This window comes from Panthera pardus, unplaced genomic scaffold (genome assembly GCF_024362965.1).
Source record: "Panthera pardus isolate Hobbes unplaced genomic scaffold, ASM2436296v1 HiC_scaffold_25, whole genome shotgun sequence".
Classification (NCBI taxonomy): Eukaryota; Metazoa; Chordata; class Mammalia; order Carnivora; family Felidae; genus Panthera; species Panthera pardus.
The window spans coordinates 6,059,510-6,082,667 of NW_026526821.1; the positions used below are offsets into that span (position 1 = coordinate 6,059,510).

The 23,158-nt window shown below is 56.3% G+C and overlaps 1 protein-coding gene across 1 annotated transcript in view; it reads left to right on the plus strand.

Moving 5' to 3' along the window:
* Positions 1-9,889, plus strand: part of BMP7 (bone morphogenetic protein 7) — a 163,576-nt gene extending 153,687 nt beyond the window's left edge. The window contains exon 7 of the mRNA XM_053890114.1: positions 9,543-9,889. Within this exon, the coding sequence (XP_053746089.1) occupies positions 9,543-9,548 (6 nt within the window). The 3' untranslated portion in view covers positions 9,549-9,889. The remainder of the gene's footprint in view (positions 1-9,542) is intronic.
* The last annotated feature ends 13,269 nt before the right edge of the window (positions 9,890-23,158 follow it).

Here is a 23,158-nt window from a genome sequence, read left to right on the forward strand (position 1 = left end):
TGGCTGAGTGAACGTGTGCGTGAGTGAGTGGGGGCTTCCCAGGAGGCAGGTGGGTGGGGACAGAGTTGAGGGGAGGCTTGAGAACTTTGGCCAACGGGGAGAGGAAGGGCAATCCTGGTGACCTCTTCCAGGTTCTAGAAGCTGCTTCATTCCTGGGATTCTGGCCCCTTGCCCCGACTGTCACAGCCAGCAACGGCCTCCAGCGTTTTCCTCACACTGCGCCACTCCGGCCTCTGCTGCCACGGGCACGTCGCCTTCTCTGACTCTGACCCCTGCCTGCCTCCTCTGAGGACCCTCGTGGTGACTCTGGGCCACCCAAGCGCTCCAGGACCGTCTCCCCATCCCGCGGGCCTTGGCTGAATCACATCTGCACAGTCCCCTTTTGGGGTGCAAGGTGGACACGGTCACAGGGTCCAGGGATCGGGATGTGGACCTCATTGGGGGCCACGATTCTGCCCACCACTCGGAGTACATCGTGCCCCTCTGCAAACCTCGGCCTCTGCATCTCTAAAACGAGAATTTGGGGCTTTTGCACCCGGGGCTCTGTGCACCTGCAGCACCCACACCGTCCTTGCGCTCGGGGGTTCGCCGGAAGTCCCAGTGTGGTTAGGATGCGGACCCTGCCACCGGCCCGCCGAGGGACCAGATGCTGTCCGTGCTGGGCCACAGTCCAGTGCCTGCTGCAGAGACAGGGAGGCCTGTGGCGATCATGCAGAGCCCTCAGCCCTGCCCCTAGTCAACGCCCTGAGGATCCCCGCTGCTGTCACAATGTCAGGGCACAAAGGGCACCCGCATCGGGTCTGGACCCCTCTGTGGGTGCCTCTGCCGTGAGGCCTCCTCTGCTCCCGGCCTGGGTCGCCCTCCCTTACGGATGCATTTGCTGCCCTCTGCTGGCTGTGACGAGCTCTGCCCGGCTCCCCGCAGCTGTTGGGGGCTGCCTCTCCGAGGTCCTCCCTCTTGGTGGGGGTGATTCCTCCGGGTCCCCACCTTGAGGTGGGCTCAGGCATGTGCCCCTGTGACCTACTGCCAGCGCTGTGAAGAGTAGAAGGCCATTTCCCAGGATGAGCCGACACAGTGCGGACAACCCCCGCCTCTTCGCTGGGGCAGGAAGGACCACAGCTCGGTCGGGTGTCCTCGTGGCTGTCCGGTGGTCTCGTAGCCTGGGGTCTACCTGCCGGCAGCTTAGAGCCGCTCAGACCTGTGTGCCAAGCTTGGGCCTACCGCTTCCTGGCTGTGCGTCCTCGGGCGAGTTACTTAACCTCTCTGAGTCTCAGTCTCCTTTTCCGAGACATGGCATTAATTCTACCTTGATATAAGAGCTAATATCTGTCCAGTGTGGACTGCCTACGCGACCCTGTCCTGGACACTGGATCACCGTTTAAATCTGAATTGCTCTCATCAAATACTTGCAAGAACTTAGGAAGGAGGCACTGTTTTGGTCTTCATTTTACAGATGAGGAAACTGAGTCTCGGAGAGGCACAGTCTCCTGCCCCAGGCGTATGCGGCCAAGAGTGGAGAACTAGAATATAAATTGGGGTCTGTCTAAACCCACCGCCTGTTCTCTCTGCCTTATGCCCCTGGGTCTCTGGTCGCGGCAGAAACCCCCAGTGGCCAATACATGTGTTCTTGATTGTTGTTCTTGTTGTTCTAAATAAAGGAAAATAAATCAGTTAATGAAAGCATTTTGCTTGGCGGTCATTTCTTCTCCATACGTGGGGTGGCTGTGATATTAAGAAAGATTCTTGGGGGGCAGTGTTGGGACCCCAGCCTTCGATACTTGCCGTGCGTATCCTCAGCCTTACATCCCGTCCAGCCCACACCCCCTCCCCGCCTCGACCTCCAACCCACAGCAACGTTCCAAGGCAGGGAGACACCCCTGGACTCTGAAACCCCCAAGAAAAGACACCCCTGCCACCCACCGTCGCCATGTTGCACAACTTTCCTTTGGCGTTTTTATTGTCAGCCCTTTCTGCTTTTAAGAAAAGCTCCTAAAACCAAAGCCAGTTTGGGTAATTTGACGTTTGTGAGAGCAGAAGCGATGTTTTGATTCCAATTAGTAAACCACAAATCCCTTCGGCAGCCTCTCTTTTGGGGTGAGCCTAACAGCAGAAAACCCATTAGAACATTCCTGAAGGGAACAAAAACACTCTAGGGTCTATTTTGTGCCGGGTGCCTTCCGTCTATCACCTCATTTAATCCTACCAGCTGTGGCAAAGCGTTTTACCTCTGACAGATGGGGAGCCGAGCCTGCGAATGTGCAGGGGCTCCCCAAAGAGGCAAAGCGGGATCCCACTAGACATCACTGGGTTCCTGCCCACACCACGCCTCCCTCCTCTCCATCCCCTCTCTCACTGGACAAGCCTCTGTGCGCGGGGCTGGTCCCTTCCTTTCCGGCATCGATCTTTGTTAGTCTGAACCACAGGGCAGCAAACTTTTTCCGAAAGGGACCATCTAGTAAATAGTTTAGCCATGTGGTCTCGGACACTGTAGTATGAAAGCAGCCGTGGGCGATATGTAAGTGAACGGGTGTGGCTTTTGACATAAGCAGGTGACGGATGGCTTTAGCGCCCAGGCTGTCGTTTGCCAGCCCCTCATCTTAGCCAATCAAGACTATCAACCCCCCCTTGCCAACAGTCGCTAGGAAGGGGTTGGGGCTGTGGTTCTGGCCCATAAGCCCGGGGGGATGTCTGCTGGAGGGATTCTGGCCACAAGTTTCCTTAGTCTTAAAAAGAGACCCTAGGAGCGCCTGGGTGCTCAGTCGGTTGAGCTTTCGACTCTTGATTTTGGCTCAGGTCATGATCTCCTGGTTCTGAGTTCGAGCCCGGAGTCGGGCTCTGTGCTGACAGTGCAGAGTCTGCTTGGGATTCTCTCTCTCCCTCACTCTCTGCCCCTCCCCTGCTCATTCTCTCTCTCTCTCTCTCTCAAAATAAACTTAAAAATACACTCAAAAAAAAGAAACAAGAGAGACCCTAGGTGGAAACCTTTCTTCTCTGTATCTGGGTGAGTTTGGTGAGGTGATGGCTGGAGCTGGTGCAGCCCTCTTGTGCCTCCAGGAGAAGGGCCTGAGGACCACAGCGGATCTACAGAGGGTAGAAGAATCCTGTCGGTGATGTTAGCAAGTCCCCGAATGAACAGTCTGGCGTGACCGCCCTTCCTCCTTAGGATGTGAAACTACAAAGATTTGTATTATTTAAAGCATTTCCAGTAGAAATCTGTTTCTTGATGCTGAAAGTCTCCTAACTGATAGGGTGTCCAAAGTTTATTCCTTGCCTACTTCCCCACATGGTTTTCTTGGCTTCACTGGGTTTATTTTATACAGTGCGGAGAAGAAACACCAGTGTTTCGCGCCAGAGGAAATCAGCTGCAGCCTGTGAGTTGGCCCAGGTTGTACAAACCCACAGGCACGGACGTGTATGCAAATGGATGACTTCCCAGTGGGAATTTCCACTTTTGCAATTTTTGCCTTATAAAGCCAATGATTTAATTGGCAAACGTGCATTTGCATCCCAACCCCAGACCAGGCGTGCTTCTGACTACAGAGAGAGATGTGCCCTCTCAAGTCACCTGATGGGGGGGGGGGGGGGGGCAGAGAGCCTGCAAAGATAACCTAGCAAGCGTATGGGGTTTTACAGAAAGGGGCAGCAGTGAGGTGGGGTCTGTTCTGCTGTCCCACGACTGACGCCTAACCGGCATGTAAACGGAGCACTGAGGTCTGAGCAGTCAGCCATGCCTTCTTGCAGGGGAGAGGTACCGCAGCCAGGCCGGGCATGGACTCGGAAGGCGATGGTTGGGTGGGGGTGGGGGTGTTGCTTTCCACAGAATGGCTTGCGCAAGGCCAGGGGTAAGGATAAGGCAGCGTGTGATTGCTTCCGGATATTATGTTCTCGGGCCAAAATGTGCATTCTGTTAGCACGATTTTCTACAAATCTCCTAAAGTGCCCATCAGTAAAAGCAGCCCATAGATTTGTGGTCACAGCCTCGTGTGACAAATCCCTGCGCTACCCTGGCTTCTCATCCTGGGCCCTGGTGGCATCTGGGGCAAGATAACTGTGGGACACCGTCCTGTGCGTGGTGGGGGCGTGTAGCAGCACCCCGCCTCTTGGCGCGAGATGCCACTCGCAACTTCTTCTCCCACCTCAAACCACAAGTGTCTCCAGGCATCAACAAACGTCCCCCGGGGGTGCAAACTCATTCCCGTTGAAAACCAAGGGCTGGACTAGAAGAAGGCAGGTCTGTGTGCCAGAAGGACGGTCGGTCCGGGCCATCAGAGCCTCCCGCCTTTGCAAACCCGATCGGCTCCAGGCAGATGGGGGTTCTCAGAGGCTGCGGCCCGTCCCGCGCTTTGTTCCCCGTCTGCGTTACTGCTGAGCCTCCAGCCCCTAACACGTGTTAGGAGAGGCGCCTGTTTTTTGAAGATGAAACAAGTCATGGCAGCGGCCCCCACTGGCGGCCACCCCGCTCCAGGCTCCCTGCCCGGCAGCCCCGGCGCAGCGCGGGGACCGCTTCTCAGGCAGGCGATCCGCCCGCGCCTGCGCTTCCGGGCCATGTAAATGAGTCATGGTCTCCTTGGTGGTGATTGGTTTAGGGCTGGGCACGTGACTCAGCGCTGGCCAATGAGGGGTGGCGCCTTCTGGGAGCGGTGCCCTGTCTGGTAAAGACCCCCAGAAAGGCGGGGCCCTTTTGCACCTGCGCGCTGAGGGGGTAGCGGCCTCGCGGAGACCCCGGGGGAGCCCGTTTGGGCGAGCGGAGGGGCGAGGCGAAAAGAACCCGGGTGCTCTGTGCCGTCTCCGAGCTGTGGGATTCGCCAGCGGTGGGGCTGCCTCCCGGGGGCCGTCCTGGGATGAGAGGCACGCAGACTCCCTGAGGGTTTCAAGTCAGGGAGGTTAGACGTGTCTGTTATTTGCAATGAAAGCATCCTGATGCAACACTCTCCCGGGAAGGCACCCAGCCCGCAGCGGTGGCTCCATAAACCCATGCGATTCTTGGAACTAGAGTGTGAAAGAGTGAAGGCACTCGTCTTCTCTCTTTCCAGCTCTTTCGGCTGGGACCGCTGACCACCGTCCCTTGACGTTGGCTCCTGAGCCCGCGGGCTCTCGTCTCGGGGTGAGGGTGGGGGCAAAGCCAGCGGGTAAGTTAAACCTCCCTCTGATGACACGGTCCGCTGCCGGTGTCCGGCTGGGGATGAGGCCAGGAGCTGAGCAGGTCCCTGGGGAGGGGATCACTGCCCTGGCCGGACGCGCTGGGGTCTTGCGATGTTAACAACACGCCCGGGACTTTTCCGTAAAGCGGAGGCAGACCCATCCCAGCCGCCCCAGGATCTCCACCGGCTCTTGTGCTCACTACAAAAGAAGGACTTCCCACAGTTCATTAAGGATTTTTCTGTTCCCTTTTTATTAAAATTAAAACCAAAATAAGTCAAAAGACTAAAAGAAGAAAGAACCCCTCCCTGAAGCCACAGGATTGCTCCCAGTGCTGCCGATACTGCACCCCCCGCCCCCAGGCAGGGTGTTCCCGCGGATGGGAGGGTGGGGTGCAAAGTGAAACCAGGCTTTGCACCGCTGAGGGTGGTGTCCCTGAGTGCCCCCTGTCTGGGCGTGGGGGCTGGGAAACCCCCGTCCTGCTGCCGGCCTCACCGACCACCCACAGCCTGCGAGCCGCCTAGCTCCACTCCGACCCAGCTTCCTCCAGACGCGGTGGAAAAACCTGTCCCGAGCACCCTCTGACTCTGATCGAGCACCCTCTGACTCTGATCGTCGACTCTGGTCGTTGCCAGCAGCCTCCCAGGTGGTGGCCCGCACCTGAATTGAGACGGCTCTGTTCCCTGCCCCGCTCTGAGTCCCGCAGGGCCCAAGCCTTCCGAGCTCCCAGCGGTGGGAGAGCTGGCCTCCCCTCGCTCAAGGGCCACCCAAATGCCAGGGGCTTCCGAGGATGGCCAAGATGTCCTGACATGTCCTTGGCTGTGACTGCTGCCGCCAGAATGGGGGAGGGGACACTTCCCAGGTCGTGTGTTCTCACTGCCCAATGCACACGTTCTCCCCCTCGTGTCTCCTCCCCTGGGTCACTCCTTGGTACCCTTCCATACCCCTTCAAGACCCCAGTCTGAATGACAGGTGGCCCGCCGCCCGTGGGGGCTGGATTATGCCCGCTGCCAATCAACATTTGACATTCAACTTCGTGAAAGACATTGTGGGATAAGTGACCGTAGAACCAGTGTTTTGAGACAAGGGGAGTTGAACTCGTGCCCCAGTGTCTGCGTAACAAATCACTACAACCTGGGTGACTTAAGATAACAAATGCACTCCCTCCCAGTTCCAAAGCCAAAAATCCAAGATCAAGGTTTCCACGGGGCCAGGCTCCCACCCAAGGAGAGGTGGGTGGGAGAAATTCTTTGTCTCCTCCAGCTACTGGTGGCTCCAGGCCTCCCTGCCTTGTGGCCACATCTCTCCAGTCTCCAGTCTTCAGGTGGCCTCCTCCTCTGCTTCTCTCCGTGGTATGTCTCCTATAAGGACACTTGACTTTGGATTTAAGGTCCACCTAGATAATCCAGGATGATCTCATCTCATCTCGAGATCCTTAATTATATCTGCAAAGACCTTTGTTTCCAAACAAAGCCACATTCACAGGCCCCAGGGCTCGGAGTGTAGACAGATCTTCCGGGGGGGGTGGGGGGTGGGGGGCACCAGCCAACCCCCTACAGGGGTGGGAGTATAATTACCACCAACAGATGCAAACTGTGTGGCCTGGACAGAGTGGGATGTACAGTCAGAATAACTGTTGAATGAGACACACGTGGGAGACAGACAACGCTCAGCTGTCATGTCCCCTGCCTGTCCTCTTCAAAGATGTCAGTGTCGGCAAACACCCAGAATCGATCAGATTGAAGGAGACCAAAGAGACGGGGCCACTGAAGGCATTGCCTATGCCTGGCTGGGGTCCTGGGGGAAGATGGGGTCCCCGGGGGAGGATGGGGTCCTAGGGGGAGGATGGGGTCCCGGGGGGAGGATGGAGTCCCTGGGGGAGGATGGGGTCCCAGGGGGAGGATGGGGTCCCCGGGGGAGGATGGGGTCCCCGGGGGAGGATGGGGTCCCCGGGGGAGGATGGAGTCCCCGGGGGAAGATGGGGTCCCCGGGGGAAGATGGGGTCCCCGGGGGAGGATGGGGTCCCCGGGGGAAGATGGAGTCCCCGGGGGAAGATGGGGTCCCTGGGGGAGGATGGGGTCCCCAGGGGTAGGATGGGGTCCCCGGGGGGAGGATGGGGTCCCGGGGGGAGGATGGGTCCCCGGGGGAAAATGGGTTCCCTGGGGGAGGATGGAGTCCCTGGGGGAAGATGGGGTCCCTGGGGGAGGATGGGGTCCCTGGGGGAAGATGGGGTCCCTGGAGGAGGATGGGGTCCCCGGGGGAGGATGGAGTCCCCGGGGGAAGGTGGGTTCTCTGGCGGAGGATGGAGTCCCTGGGGAAGATGGGTTCCCCGGGGGAAGATGGGGTCCCTGGGGGAGGATGGGGTCCCCTGGGGGAAGATGGGGTCCCCGGGGGAGGATGGGGTTCCCAGGGGGAGCATGGCCATAAAAGCTCTTCACTGAGACAATAGGCAGGACCTGGATGTGGCCCGTAGGTCAGGGTCTTGTGTTGAGGTTCTGTTTTCTGATTCTGGCAGTTGCACTGCATGGAGGAGGGTGTCTTTGATCTTACAACGTCTTGCACTAAAGTAATGGGATGAGGAGGTGTGATCTCTCCCAAGTAGTTCGTAATAAAGAGTGCGTGTGCGCGCGTGTGTGCGTGTGTACTGAGATGGAGACAGACAGACAGAACAAAGTGTTAGCATTGGTGCGTGTGCGTGAAGGGATTACAGGAATTCTTTGCATCACCTCAGCGCTCAAGAAACCGAGTCCCAGCTTTATTCCAAGCGAACAGCAGAGGGACACCTGGGCCGCGTTCACAGGTATGACCTCACGTGGCCTCTGGGCAGCCATCGGCAGAGAGCGGAGCAGCCTTGCGTTTTCAGCAAAGGAAATTGAGTCCCCGAGACCTCAAAGACCGGACGAGTGCCCCCTGGCTGTCGGACGCCCGATCTTGGGCTTGTGACATACAGGCTCGGAACAAGCATCCCAGTCTGTCCCGTGGGTTCAAGGGAGTGGCGCTGGGTCAGGGGAACCCGCAAGAGCAGGAGCAGGGGTCCGGACCAGCAGCTCCGGTGGAATCCCTGGGGAGTGGTGAAGGGCCGGGCCTCATTGCTGATTAGTGAGGTGGGTCTGGGGACGCACATCCGCTCCTCGTGACGCAGCCTGGGCTCGGCCGGCGATCGGTGAGCGAACACGTGGCACCTCTGCCCGATCCTGGCGACTGGCACTGAATTTGGCACACGTAGGCATTGGCAGGACAGCAAGCACCGCCTCAGGAGTTGGAGAGCCCAAGAGAAGATGGGACAAAGGTTTTTCATCCTTTTGAAGTTTGTGGACCCCCAAGTCCAGACTGTAAGAGCCCCGAGGCCGGAGGTCTGAATGCAACTGGAAGATAAACCCCTAGAGGCCAGTGTAGACCTTTCCCCCATGCCTGACACGTGGCGGGTGCAGCATACGCGGATGAACACGGACTTGCGCTGTGGTCGCCAGGCCCCTTGGTCTCGAGTGATTAAACTCAACCGGCACCAGCTTCAGACTCCAGAGGAAGCCGGTAGAAGGCTGGCTGCAAGGGCAACAGGCAGCGACGGGAACCCAAGTCAGGGCTCAAGCTCCTCCCCTCTCTGCACATCTGCCTCATTCTTTTCTTTCTAGAAAGACTCCCTTCCTCGGCTTCTCGTAGCTGTCGACAGCTTCCAAGGTTTATATTTTACCAGGCAGGTGCACAGAGAGCATTTCCCAGGGAAGGACTCTGATTGGCTCAGCTTGGATCCCATGCCCATTTCTGGACCAATCAAAGAAAACTAGGAAGTCAGAGTCGTATGATAATATGCTGCTTCCGTGGTGGTAGGCGGGGCATGCGGAGTACGGAGAATTTCTATTCCCAGAAATGGGATGCTGAGCAGACAATCTCATAGGTGTCCATGAAAGAATTCATTTTATAAGGAATTGGTTTTTAGAAGTTTATGAAAGTGATACATTTTCATTGTAGTAAGTCCTGGTAAGAGATGAAAAAAATCACCCGTAATGCAGCAACTCAGAGTTAAATGACTGTTAACATTCTTCACATGTCTCTGGTTGCTTCTTCTCAGGCTCCTCTGCTGTTCCTAAAGCCTCAGGGCTCATCCTTGGATCCCTTCTCTTTTCTCACCCCCTTGGTGAGCCCAACAGCCTCGTGGGCAGAAGATTCCAGAATTCCCATCTCCTGCCTGAGCCTTTCCCAACACCTGGCTGGTAAATCCAGCGACTGTCTCAACACCCGGCTGGTCGTAAGCATCCTAACCGCACTCCTCCTCAAAACCCCAGCTCCTGCCTACTCACCTGTCATTCCCACAGTGTCGCACCTCCTTCAATGTTGGCTCATCCCTTTGGAGGGCTCAGTTTGGGGATCATCATGATGCCTCTCCTTCTCTCTCTTCCCCTCAGAGCTGATCTCTTGGTTCTGCTCTCAAAATCTGGCCACCGTTCATCTCGTCCTTCTCACCACCTGACCGAAGCCACCTCCGGCTTTCCCTCTGTCATCCCGCTTCCCCCAGTCCCGCCTTCACCCACCCCAGCACCCTGTACCTGGAATCCTGAAGTGAAAGTTCCTGCGGCTCCTTTCTCGAACACTCCGACGGCCTCCTATCAAATTTGGAGGAAAAGGATGGGGTTTTCTTCGTGGTGACGAAAAAATCCTCAAGACAGCGATGGGGGTCGTGCGACTCCACGAATGTACTAAACCACCCTGAAGGGTCCACTTGAAAGAAGTTGAGGTTTAGGGCATGTAAATTCTATCTCAAGAAAGCTGCTATTTTGAAAAGCAGCAGAATACTTAAGAAATGATTTTAAAAGCTTGGAGTAAAAACTGAAGTCTCTCTGCTGGCCTGCGCCACATGAGCTGGCCCGCTGAGCCCTCCTTCCCTCCTTGTCACCCTTGTCACTCACTCTGCTTCGGTGGCACCTCCTTCCCCTCCCCCACCTCCCCCAAGCCTCTGCCTCAGGGCCTTTGCACTTGCGATGCTCTTCTCCCGGATGGCCCTGGCCCACTCGGCTTCTTTCACTGATGCCTGTGCCATTCACCCCAAACTGTGGTCCTCCCTGTCACTCCCTGTCACCCCCCGTCACTCCCTGTCAACTCCCAGCTTCGCTTTCCTCCTTCACACTTCAATTAATGTCCCGAGACTGCCGTACGGAAGTCCCACAAATGGGGCGGCTTAAAACAACAGGTATTTGATCTCTCACAGGCTGGTGGCCGCCAGTCCAAATTCAAGGGGCTGGTAGGGTTGCTTCCTTCTGCACGTGCTCTAGGTGAGACCGTATTCCTCGTACATCTCGCGGCCTTGGGGGCTCCTGGCCCCTTTTCTCAAAACCTCGATGCTGCCCAAGTCCTACTCTGAGCCTTGAAATGGCCTCGGAGGTTGGTGGAGTGAAGAATGTCATCCCCACACTGTGGTTGAATCTTGGGTCCAAGACTGGACCCAGGGTCCCGTATGCCCAGGATCCAGGGTCCGGGGCAGGCGACCCAGGGCACCAACACTGCACCGGCTTCAAGCCGCTCAGGGTCACCGCGGACATTTCTGACGACAAGGGTGTGGAGGGGTTCGGTGCATTCACACAAGGCCACCTGTTGCCCCACCCCTAACAGACCAGGCCTCCAACGTCCCCCTCCAGGCCTTTGCTTATGTCCTTCCACGGCTTGGCTGAGCTCCCCGAGGCCAGGATGGAACCCAGCTCCCAAGGGCCCGGCCCACAGCAGGTGTCTCTCTGTGGGATGAGCTCAGGGACCGAAGGTGTTGTGGTTCGGAGTAGGGGCCCCAGAATCAGGCAGATCTGGGCTTGGACCCCGATGTTGCCACTCCGTCGACGTGCTGTCTTGGGCAAGCGCGACGGCCTGAACTGTGTCCCCCGCAAAAGATGAAACGTGAAAGTCCTAACCCCTGGCACCTGTAAATGTGCGCTTATTTGGAAATACGGTCCTTGCAGACAGGATGGGTAAAGACGAGGTCACACGGGATTAGGACGGACACGCCATCCAATGACTTCCAGGGAGAAACACAGAGACACCGAGGGAGAAAGCCAAGCGGCCGTGGAGACACAAATCGCAGTGATGTGTCGACGAGCCGCGGAACAACGGGGATTGCCGGCCACCCCAGAGGACGGGAAGGGCCGGGTAGGGGTCTCCCCTGGATCATAATGTACGTCCCCTCCAGCCGTGCTGCTGGGTGTCGGGGGGTTGTTGGTTTTTATTCCCGAGCGTCCAGCGTCTGGCCCAGCACAGTGTGATGATCCCCTGTCCTGTTGCTGGATGTTTACACTAATGCTGTAAATCTCCTGGAGCTACGAAGGAGGAGGAGGAGGAGGAGGAGGAGGAGGAGGAGGGAGGAGGAGAAGGCACAGAGAACAGGGCAGATGAGGGCGAGTTCTCACAGCCGCTGAATTCGCAGCTGGGGCAGAGGGAGCCTCTGAGCCAAAGCTTTATGCTTTTTGCGTAAATACAGCCAGTGCCTTGCACACGCCAGGCATGTGGGGAGGACGCAAAACCGTTGCGATGAGCGGTAGGAGGAGACGTTTTCTTAAACGTATGTAATTACAGTAACTGTCTTACTAAGTTGGAGGCCTGAGCGCTGGCTGTCACTAGATCTCGGCGCCCCCACGGGATGGCTTTCCCCGGGATCCCACTGCTGTTTGACAAAGAGATGTTGGTCTCCAGCAAGGACCCAGGAACACCCACACCCAAGCCGGGACCAACCCTTTCTCCTTCCTGTGAGCCCCCTGCCCGCCCCCCACCCCCCCCCCCCCGCCGCCCCGGCCTCCTGGAGCCCATTGTGGGAGGCTGAGCAAGAAGGAAGTTAAGCCTCACCCGTGGCTTTGTCTCTGCGATTAGTGGGGAAGAGAAAGCCCAGATGGTTGCAGACGGCTCTGGGGACTGTGGGCGGCGTGACCCGGCCCCAGGATCCCCCCAGCTCCGGTCACTGAGTCCCGGCTCTTTGCCTGGAGGCCCTGGCGAGCGAGGCCGTGGTGAGGGCACCAGAGCTGGGGGAGGCAGCTGTGGAGGCACAGGGGAGGTGGAGGCCGAGCTATGTCTCCATCACTCGCCCCCGGGACGCTGGCAGAGGGAAGGCCTGGCTCGCCCGGTGTGGTCTCAGATTTCCCCTTCGAGAAGACAGTGTTCCCCCCGCCCCCGGGAAAGCGGTGACTCAGCCTCCCCTAATCCAGTCCCACAGCAGAAGCGCCGTAGACCGCGTGTCTCTCGGTCTGTAACGTTTGCACGAATTACCCAGGAGTCTTGTGACAACGCAGTTTTTGACCTAAGGTCCGGGGCACCGCGTTTCCCCCTCTGGCACTGGACCCCGACCCCGCGGCCGGGATGCCCAGCGTGTCCGGTCCATCTCTGCGCCCCGGGGCCCGGCGGTCTTAAGGACTCAGTGGCACCTGCTGTGACTCAGGCACTGGCGAACGTCCCTAAAATCCCTCGTGCCGTCTACACGAGGGCCGCTCCCTCCATGACTACCCTGCCTGCAACTCACTCAGGTTAACAAGCCCCCACGTGCGAGTTGGCTGAGCCACGACATTGCCAACCAGAGGTCGGCGGTTGCCCTGAGTTCCTTTGGGGTCTTCCCTGGGCAGGGGAATGTCCTTTAAACTGGAGAAGCTTCCCCACAGCCTCCCTGGGAAGGAGAATGACCCCGAGAGGCCGTGTTTGTCCTCATCTGGTGGAAAAGGAGGTGGTCACATCAGGGGAGGTGAGGGCCGGGAGGAAAACTCCCATCAGCCGCCCCAGGTCAAGCCTCCCCCCCTCCCTGGCCTGGGGGCAGCTTGCAGCGCCCCAGAGCCCATAAAAGCCAGTCCCCCTCGGGGCTGGCTCCAGGGTTTATTAAATATCAGGCATCTGGGCCAGGAAAAGACTAAACAAAATGTGGTTTTCCTCTGTGAACTGATTGCATCTGTTTTGAAGGAAACACACAAAGAATCACCTTTGGGGGTGTATTTCCTAAAGACCAGCTTGCCGGGACCTCCCCCCCCCCCCATCGTCCTAGACATTGTGCTCCCTGCCCCCGGTCTGAGGCCGTGGACTGGGGGTCAGGGGCTTCCCTGGGCGGGGGCGGGGTGGGACGCACCAATTCCACGGGGTGGGGGTGGGGTGGGGGTGGGGTGGGGTGGGGGATGGGACCTCCGGCAGCTCAAGAAGGAAAGGAGGCTGGGTCTGTAAGTCTTCGAAGTGACAGCCACCGGGACCAGGGCAGAGGGAGAAGAGAAGGGATCTGAGGACAAAGTCCCGGGGAACATCTACACCAAAAGGGCCGCAGGAAAAAGAAACATCCCCGGAGAGAACAGCCAGGGACAGGAGATGAGACCGAGTGCTGCATTCTGCCTGGGAAGGTGTCGGCCATTGAGCAAAGAATGTTCACTGTGGATCCATGTTATGGCACGGTCCTACTTTAAAAAAAAAAAAATGCTTTTTATAATGAAAGATAAAGAACAGTGACGGGTTTTTCATATTAAGTGTTCATTACCAATAAAACCCAAGGAAACTTTAATGAGTTAGACAAGAATGAAAAAGGGTCCTTTCGTTCCAAAGAGTACAGGAGAATGACAGTGGGATGCCTTCCAGAAGTGCAAGAATGTTTCCATGGGAAGAAACCCATTAGTATAACTCACATTAGTCAGTGAAGGAACAAAACTATATCACCGTTGTGATCGAGGTCCAAAAGGAATTTCATAAAATTCAACATCCATTCCTGATTTTTAAAATTTATTTATTTTAGAGAGAGAGAGAGAGAGAGAGCACAAGCAGGGGAGAGGGGTAGGGGAGAGAGAATCTTAAGCAGGCCTTCCCACTCAGAGAGAAGCCCAACCCGGGGCTCGATCCCATAACCCTGGGATCGTGACCGGAGCCGAAATCAAGAGTCGGACGTCTAACTGACTGAGCCACTCAGGTGCCCCCATTCCTGATTTTAAAGAAAACCTTTGAAAATGGAAATGGGTGGCTGGGGTGCCTGGGTGACTCAGTCGGTTAAGCGACCGACTTCGGCTCAGGTCGTGATCTCACGGTTCGTGAATTCGAGCCCCGCGTCGGGCTTCCCCTGACAGCGAGGAGCCCGCCTGGGATTCTCTCTCCCTCTCTCTCTTTCTGTCCCTTCCCCGCTTGCTCTCTCTGTCTCTCTCTCTGTATCTCTCTCTCAAAATAAATAAACTTTAAAAAATTGAAATACATCAACATTAAAAAAATGGAAATGGGCAGAGAACTCTCACATATAAATGTTTCCCCCAAAAGCTAAACGATGAACAAACACTGGCCCTAAGGGCCCAAAAGGCTGGGCGCACACACACAACCCCAAACGCCTGTGGTCACTAACCATGACACGATGTCCCACAGGCCCCCGAGCGACATCCTGAAAAGGTGGAGAGGAGCCCACAGCTCGGCCTGCAGAGCCCTCGGAAGTAGGTCTGACGTCAAGGCTGAGTCCTGGGGCCTCATCCCGCCCGGTTCAGCACCTGCTGCGCTGAGCAGGGGTCTAGGAAGAAAGACACCTTGCAGGCACGGCCTGACCTTCTAAGGCACACGCACTGCACTAGCAACTAACATGCTGGGCCCCGGACAGATCGTTGCCCTCTTCCGAGCACCTGACGTGTGCCAGGCCCCGGGTATGGACTTCTCGTGAACCTCTCGGCGAACCTATCTACGGACTCTGTGGCCTTGGTGACTCCAGAGGTAACAGTAACTTCCTGCCCACCTAAACTCCCCGCTGAAGGAACACGCACTACCTGACAGGACAGCCCAGCCTGTGTCCTTAAGATACGAGGATGGGACCAAGGGTGACACCGGACCCAAACTTGGTCAGTCAGCTTCTCTTCTGGGAATGTGAGACCCGAGGGGCTGGGTTACCCACAGGGCACCGGGCTGCAGGGTCCGAGCTGAGGCCGCCATTTTGGTGGCCATGATGGGGCCCAGTGGACACGGATGGGGGGGGTGGAGGAAGGAAGCAGATGCGCGGGAGGGACAGAAGGACAGAAGGGACAGAAGGGACGGGAGGGACGGGAGGGACAGAAGGACAGAAGCTCCACAGGGAACAAGAGGAACGAGCAGCTCCTTTGCATCCTCTACGTCCCAGGACATCTTGGGGTTGGCGGAATCTCCCCAAAGTGGAGTCCATGGAACCTTCCTGGTTCCTTACCGCGAAAGCCCCTCTCCTTAATCCACCTCGGGAGGGCTTCTGTCTTTCGAAGCCAACCTACAGATGAGGAAACTGAGGCTCTGAGGCGTGAAGTGACTTGACCAAGGTCATGGATCTGCCGTGCTCACCACGACACGTGGCCTCTCAGCGCAGGCTCTCAGGCTCTCGTTTCCCCGGAGCCTGCTTTTTCAGAGTAGACGGAGCTCCTGCCAGCCTGGTTGATTCGGGGACAATTCAGTGACCGTTCAGAAGCTCAAGGGTCCTGAAAGGCACCGTGGGATCAGGAGGGTATTTCAAGAGCTCGAAGGGTCTGAGATTTTCCCCACTCGGGAGCTGACAAGTGAGGCCGCCACAGTCCCACGGATGCCGGCGGAAGGCGCAGGACTCCCGCGTCACAGGGGAAGGACTCTGGGCTGCACGAACTTGGTGTCTGCGTGGTCCTCCCGCACCCCAAGCCTGTGGGAGCAAGGCAGAGGGGCCCAGGCGGATGCTGCGGGCACGAGGCTTTGGGTCACAGCTGAGGAAGCCCCAGCGTGCCATGACAGGCTCCGGACAGACCCGCCCGCTTTCGCCTGGGAGGGAGACGTGATGGTCTGTTCACTGGACACCAGGCACATCTGCCCTCCGCCCTGGAGGGAGGCACGGGCTCTGTCTTCAAAGACTGTTCACAGACAAACATCCTGGAAAAGATAATCTGGAAGAAAGGTTCTCAGTGCCTCTGCTCCGAAGGTGGGCAGAAATGTGAGAGATCACAGAGACTGTCTCTCAGCGGGAGTGAGAAGCGGGGAGGAAAGACAGAAGGCTTCTACAAAGATCTGTGCGCACAGAGTGAGGCCGACGCACCAGGAATCTGTAATCTAATTGCTGAGTCTTAATTGTGTATTCTCTACCCTACTCAAGGACGGGTCAAAACGTTCTGTATCTCCCTCGACAAAACTCAGCCCCGGGGCTCCTGCAAGCTGCTGGCTGGCCGATGCAGTAGTTGGGATACACTTGGCCACGTGGAAGTCACAAAACAGCCACCTCCATCGTCTCCGATATAAGACATGTTTTACTTCACTAACCAGAAGCCGGAAAAGGAGGCAGCGGCTCCAGGGCTGGCAGGTTTGGAGGCTCGGGGACACCATTAGGGACACGTCTTTCTCCCCTGCCGTCTTGCCTTCATCCCTGGGCTCGTTCCCTCATGGTTGCAAGGTGGCTGCTGAGCTCCACACGTAACAGCCTCATCCCCCACACTCGAGGAAGGAGAGCAATGTCTCTGTCAGGAGCCTGTTCCAGAATGGAGACGAACTTCCCTCAAAGCCCCCCAACCTCCAGACTGCCTCTCACCTCTCATTGGCCAGAACTGGGTCACCTGCTGTTTCCTAAACCAATCACTGGGAAGAAATGGAATTACCATGAGTGCCGTGGACCAATCAGGTCTCCCCCTTGGGACTAAGCTTCCTGAGAAGACTATGGTTTTCAGATAACTGAACCAAAAAGGAAAGAGGTAAGGTGACAGGGTTCCAGATTTAGCATAAACAAACAAACAATAAAAAAATGTAAAAAGTGAGCCATTAAATTTCAATTCAGAGACACCACAGATAAATTTTGGGATAAGTATATCCCGTGCGATGTTTGGGATGCACTTACACTAAAGCATTATGTGCAGTTGCGATGAAACTCAACTACATCCTGCGTTTTCTCCAGCAGGCTTCGTAGGTGACTGATAGTGTCACCAGAGTGGGGTCTTCCCCCAGCCCCCCCCCCCCCGGCCAAGAAGACCATTACTGGTGGGAAGGGGCCCATCTATTTGACTGAAACAGAATATTCTGGTGACGTTTTCTCCCCCATACCCGCACATCCCTTTCCCTATGCACACCAGATCTCAGCACAAATGATGTTCCTGTCGTTGTTATTGAAGCTGGGAGACTGGGAATCATCTGGAATCCTTCTCCCCCTCCACATCTCCTTCCAGTTCAACCCATCTGTTCCCTCGGAGCCTTCAGAAGACCCTCCCTCCCTTAGGATACCTTTGCTCCATACTTTGATGGCTCCCTTCTTGGGGCCCCAGCCCCAGCGTCACCTCCTCCCAGAAGCCTTCCCAGGCCTCCGCCCCCTGGCACTTGCCGCCCCTTTTCCCCATTTTCCATCCTCCAGAAACGTCCTTCAGAGAGCCACAGTCTTCTCAGATCTTATTCATTGGTCTTGCCATTGTAAACGTTCGCAGAGCGCCTGGAATAGAAAGGCGGCTTTCTGAGGGCAGGCGCCCTCCGTTTTGTGCATCGCTGTCCCCTCGGTGCCCGGCACTGATGGGGGCTCAATCAGGATTTCCCGAATAACCGAGAGCCATGCGTTCACACAGACTTACCAGTTAAGGTCGGGATGGGCTACGTAACTTGCAGCACACCATGCAAAATGAAACTGCAGAGGTCCTAGTTCAAAAATTGCCAGGAATTTCAAGACGACGACGGGAGAGCATTAAACTGGGGCACCCGGGGGGCTCAGGTGGTTAAGTGTCCGATTCCTGATCTTGGCTCAGGTCATGATCTCACGGCTTGTGAGAAGAGCCCTGCGTCGGGCTCTGCACCGACAGTGTGGTGACTTCTTGGGATTCCCTCTCTCCCTCTTTCTCTGCCCCTCTCCCATCCTCTCTCTCTCGCAAAATCAATAAACTTAAAAAAAAAGGAGAGCATTAATCCAAATGCAGGGTCCTTCGGAGCACAGGGCCCTGGGTGTCCCCCTGGTCACGTGCTGTTACTAGCCCTGATTACAATATTACTTGATAACAATGACCAAAAAGTAATTTCTTTTTTTAAATTTTTTCATGTTTATTTATTTTTGAGAGAGAGAGAGGGAGAGAGAGAAAGGCTGTGCAAGCAGAGGACAGGCAGAGAGAGAGGGGGGCAGAGGATCCAAAGCAGGATCCAAAGCAGGCTCTGAGCTGTCAGCACAGAGCCCGACGCGGGGCTCGAACTCACAGACCGCGAGATCATGACCTGAGCCGAAGTCGGACGCTCAACCGGCTGAGCCCCCCAGGCGCCCCCAGAGAGGACTTTCTTGATTAAAATCTCTCACTTCCGTCAAGGCTCCCCAAACGCAGGTCCAAGCTGAGGATGCACTGGCTGGCAGCAAGCTAAGAAATATACAGAAAATGCAGCGAGGCTTTTCTAAAAGCTACGTTTACGCCTAAAGGCTAAGTATGATCTCTCCTGCAATTGCTTTCCTTTTACATCTCGGCGGGGGAAATGTCTTCTCTTTTCTGAAACAATGGTGTTGGTAGATGTGGTTGCAAAACAAAAGGTTGGCCTGACCCTCAGCCCTCAATGTCTTTGGAGTTTGCTTTGTAAGTTTCCCTAGTCCTCGGACTCCAGCATCTGAGGAGCCTCGTCCCCAGTAGGAGTCAGGCTGGAGGCTGCCTTGCAGGGTCCCTTTCAGCAGAGAAGTGACTGATTTTCGTGGCCAGCAGAGGGGGCTATAGGAATGCCAAACCCCCTTGGCTGGGTTTCCCCCCCCCCCCACGAATTTGGAGGCGGTTTTTCTACCCCTCAGCCGCCTGGGGCTTCTTTATTATTATGGGGGGCCATTCGGAACCGGAGAAACTTACCCGGTGCCCAATCCCTTTCTGCCCGTTGCATTTGCATCGTCTTCTCCAGGCAAAGCCTCCTTGCTTTAGCTCCGTGGTTTGCTGCTCTGGCTTGCAAGGGACGCTCGCCTGGAGAGCTTTCCAAAAACAGTTCGATTGAAATGCCCAGAAATTCTGATTCCGTTCCTTCCGCATGGAGCCCCGAGCATGAGAACTTTTTCCGCTCCCTGCTCTCCTCCCCCAGTTCTAATCTGAATGGGTTGAGAACTCCTGCCCGGTAAAGTTACCATCAAAATACGGCGGTCTGTGTTTTTAGACAGGGAGGAAGTGTGTGTGTGTGTGTGTGTGTGTGTCTGTGTGTGTGTGTGTGTGTGTGTGTTGGGTTTTTTTTTTTTTTTTTTTTTTTTTTTTGAGGTTTATTTGTTTTGGCTCTGGAACAGCTGTCTTCATTTCATTTGTAGGGAAGGGGCGGTTTACAGCAGAGTGCGAAGGAAGCTTCCAGCTAGGGCTGGGAGGTTGGGGATGGCTGGTGCCTGGCCCCATGATTCTCAGGCACTCGAGCCACCATCCCGGATCTCCGCAGAGTTTGCCCCTGATTTCCTGGCCCGCCTGTGTCTTAGGCAGACCCGCCCTGGGAACCCTGCGGCCAGGGGTCCCCCCCCTGCTCCTCCCCGCCCCCGGCTTGCAGCTGTCCCTTTGGAGCAAGAGCCTAAGGAAACATTTGGGTAGGAAGCTTTGGTTTAGGTGCTCCTCTGGGGAGGTGTTTACAGGTGGGGTATACAGGAAACACCCCCCCCCCCACCCCAGCGTCTTTACTCAGAAACAAAGGCTAAGGGACTCCCGTGTCTGCTCACTCTGAGACTAGGGGGAGTCAGGGGGGAGGAGACGGGGTCCCAGCGCCTTGCCAGTTCAGGGTTGTGCCAAACAGGCGCGAAGTGCTCACCTGACTCTCCTTTGCCTGCGGAATGGGCCTATGTGCCCTGACAGGCCGGGAAGCAGGACTCAGCTCTATGTCACATGCTCCCTCCTGGGTCAGTAAGACAGCCCGCTCAAGTCTGGAGCCCCGGGGAGGAGGCAGAATTAGGGATGTCACCCCTGCTCACCCACCGCCCCCTGCCCCCTGCCTCCTTCCTAAGAGCGGTTCCCTTTATCATCTTTTCACGGGGAGTTGGCGTCTCCCGGCATCACCCTCATACTCCCAACAGCCAGGACGGGCTCCCGAGCTACCGAGATCCCAGAGCGCCAAGGAGAAGCCCGGCATCTCTTGTCCTACAACTTGAGCAGCCGAGGGGATGTCAGACCCGCCGGGTTGGCAGAGCAGTCACAACCCCGCGGCTCTTTTAAGAAATTCTCATTCTTTTACTCATGCACAGGGGATCCTGGTGAAAGCCAGACGTTTCAAAACGACCCCAGCGGATGAAGCCTGTCCTGTAACACAGTCAACCCCAGGGTGGAAGATGAATCACGACTGAAAGGTAAAGCAAAACTGGAACGGAGTAGACGTGTCTCTCCAGCCGCCAGAAGGTGGCTCTGAGGCTTTAAGAGAATTCGCTCTTCGGAGCCCCTTTTGCGGGGTCTGGTTTGTACCTCGGCTGAATACCAGCTGCGATTAAGTAATAAGTATGGAAATGACAGTAGACTTAAATCAATCACAAGTGAAGCCTGGTTTATCCTGAGTCTCCAAGTAGTAAAAATTGGTTCCGATATAATTTAGCCCACATCAGAAGTCAGCTTCGAAACGAGTATTGCAGGGAAACTACAAATTACATTTCTAAAGATTGGTGGATAATTACAGGCTGAATTAATTACACGAGGGATTTGTTCTCGAAAAGGTGTACGAGATGTGTCCTATTTTGCACCAGGGAGATCCCCTAGAGGAAGGAACACGGCCGTTGGACTCCTGATTCCGGCTCGGGTCCTGATCCCAGAGTCGTGGGACGGAGCCCCAAGTCAGGCTCCGCACTGCGTATGAAGCCTCCTTGGGATTCTCTCTCCCTCTCTTTTCTGTCCGTCTCCCCCAGTCGCGTTCTCTCTCTCCCTAAAAACAAAAAAACAAAACAAAACCCTGTAGTTCTCTTTTAAAGCCTTGCAGGTATTAACTCTCAAAAGTCAAGCAACACAGGACAGTCTAAACCAAAGGCCTGCCTCACCCACGTTCCCCGTCCCGCCGCCCAGAGGGCCCTCTGCTAACAGCGTGGGCACGGCCCTGCTCCCCAGGACTCACGCACGCCCAACATACATCCCTCGTCCGGCTCTGTGTGTAAGCAAACACGGGACCACGCTTTACAGCACCTTGTACCTGTGCCATGAACAAGAGGGAAACCCAGCACGGTGGGGACTGGTCTTTATCTCTCTGACTGGATCTTGAACAAAGATCGCTTAAAAAAAAAAAAAAAAATCTCTCAAGTGAGATTCTCCCACGATGTTACCGACTTTGTTTTCCGTTCCTGCCCCGTTATGGCGTGTGCTCCTCTGTAGGTCGGGGTGATCCTGAGAGAATCAGCCTTCCTGAGAACTCGGGCCTGTTTTCGGCCTCCCTGGAAGATACCTGCAGCTTCGAACACGCGTGGGAGTTACGGGCTTCCCGTTTCATCGCTGGCAAGGGACGTGGAGCCCGCCGAGGAAAGCCATGGCAGAGACGGGGTGACCAGCTCATCCCAGTTGAAAGCGGAAAGCCCCACATCCCGGGAATCCCCTGCGTCCCGGGCAAACGGGGACAGTTGGGTGGAGAGCGGCCTACAATTCCTTCTTGGGAGCTCACGCGATGACACAAAGAGGCTAAGTCCACACCCCAGGCAGGGCGGACAGGGACCCTCTGTTGAGGGCTCACAGCTGCCTTCGCGCCGGCCGGAAGCTGGAACCAAGAAGCGTTATTTATCCCCAACGCTCTGTGCGCTCACAACAGAATGGTTATGTTTGCAACTGGCATTTAGCTGGTGGCGAAGCGGCGAGCCGAGACGCTGGTGTGGTGCCTGATACGTTGGTGGCCTTGCCTGGGAACGGCCGGAGAAGCAGAGCGAGGCCCAGAACCCCCTTTCCCTGAATTCAGCTGCTGCGCGTAACGCGAGCCTGGAGATCCGGGACCCCCGGTTTGCAGCCTGGCTCACCCCCAGAGGAATCCGCCCAGAATCTGGGAGGAGAGGCTCAGCCTCTGCAGGGAAGCAGGCTCGGACTTGATGGGGTTTTGCCTTCCCCCGCGGCGCACACACGGTGATGTGATGTACCCCCCGCGGCACAGCCCTCTCCCCAAGGCTCGGCCCCAGCGCGTCGGGGAGGTGGGGAGACCTTGAAACCCTGGAGCTTGCAACATAGACGAGGCCGAACCAGAGGGCCACGGCGCCCCCCACCCTGCTCACCACGCTGTGTGGCTTGGGCGCCCGGTTCTGCGAGGCGGCCCCGGGGACCCTCACCCGGCCGCCACTGTGGGCACCCAAAGCCGCAAACATCACCCACCCCGGGGATTTGCTTCTGTGTCATTCACTCCTCCCCTCCCCCTTAATCACGGCTACACACATTTCATTAGATCGTTCCGCGGGATGGGGTTCTTGTATTTTCTTCTCTATAATCAGAGAATAAAAACTTAACAGCCTCCCCTGGGTCAAAACATACCATACGTGGTTAAAAAATATTGTTTTTAAATAGTGGCAAATTCAATCTTTAGAAATTAGGGGTGACACTGCAACCTAGATTTCTTTTTGTTTTTTAATTTTTAAATCTTTTAACGTTTATTTATGTTTGAGACAGAGAGAGAGAGAGAGAGAGAGAACAGGGGAGGAGCAGAGAAGGAGGGAGACACAGAGTCCAAAGCAGGCTCCAGGCTCCGAGCTGTCAGCACAGAGCCCGACGTGGGGCTCGAACCCACGAACCGCGAGATCATGACCTGAGCGGAAGTCGGACGCGTAACCCACCGAACTCCCCAGGTGCCCCCGCAATCTAGATTTCTTGATGCTTCTTAGAGGAAAACCAGAAACTGGGAGCAGTAGGCCTGGTTCCATCAGTCAGAGCTGAATGGCAGATCCCTCCGGGAGACAGGGCGGGGCGTCTCCTGTTTGCCACAGTCCCCTCCCTATTGTCGGCAGGCCCTCCACCGCCAGGGAGCCCACCGAATTTCCAATCTGCTCCTCGGTGTTTGGGGGCCACGTGGCTCTACCCTGTACCACGTGTGACTGGGACGGCTGGGTGCCCACCCGATATCAGCTCTCCTTCTTTCCTTCCCTCCCGCCTCCCTCCCTCCTTCCCTCTCCTTCCCTTTCTCCTTCCTTCTTAGGAGAACCCTGCTTTTATACTGAGTGGTCATGTGCCCAGCCCAATGACTTTAT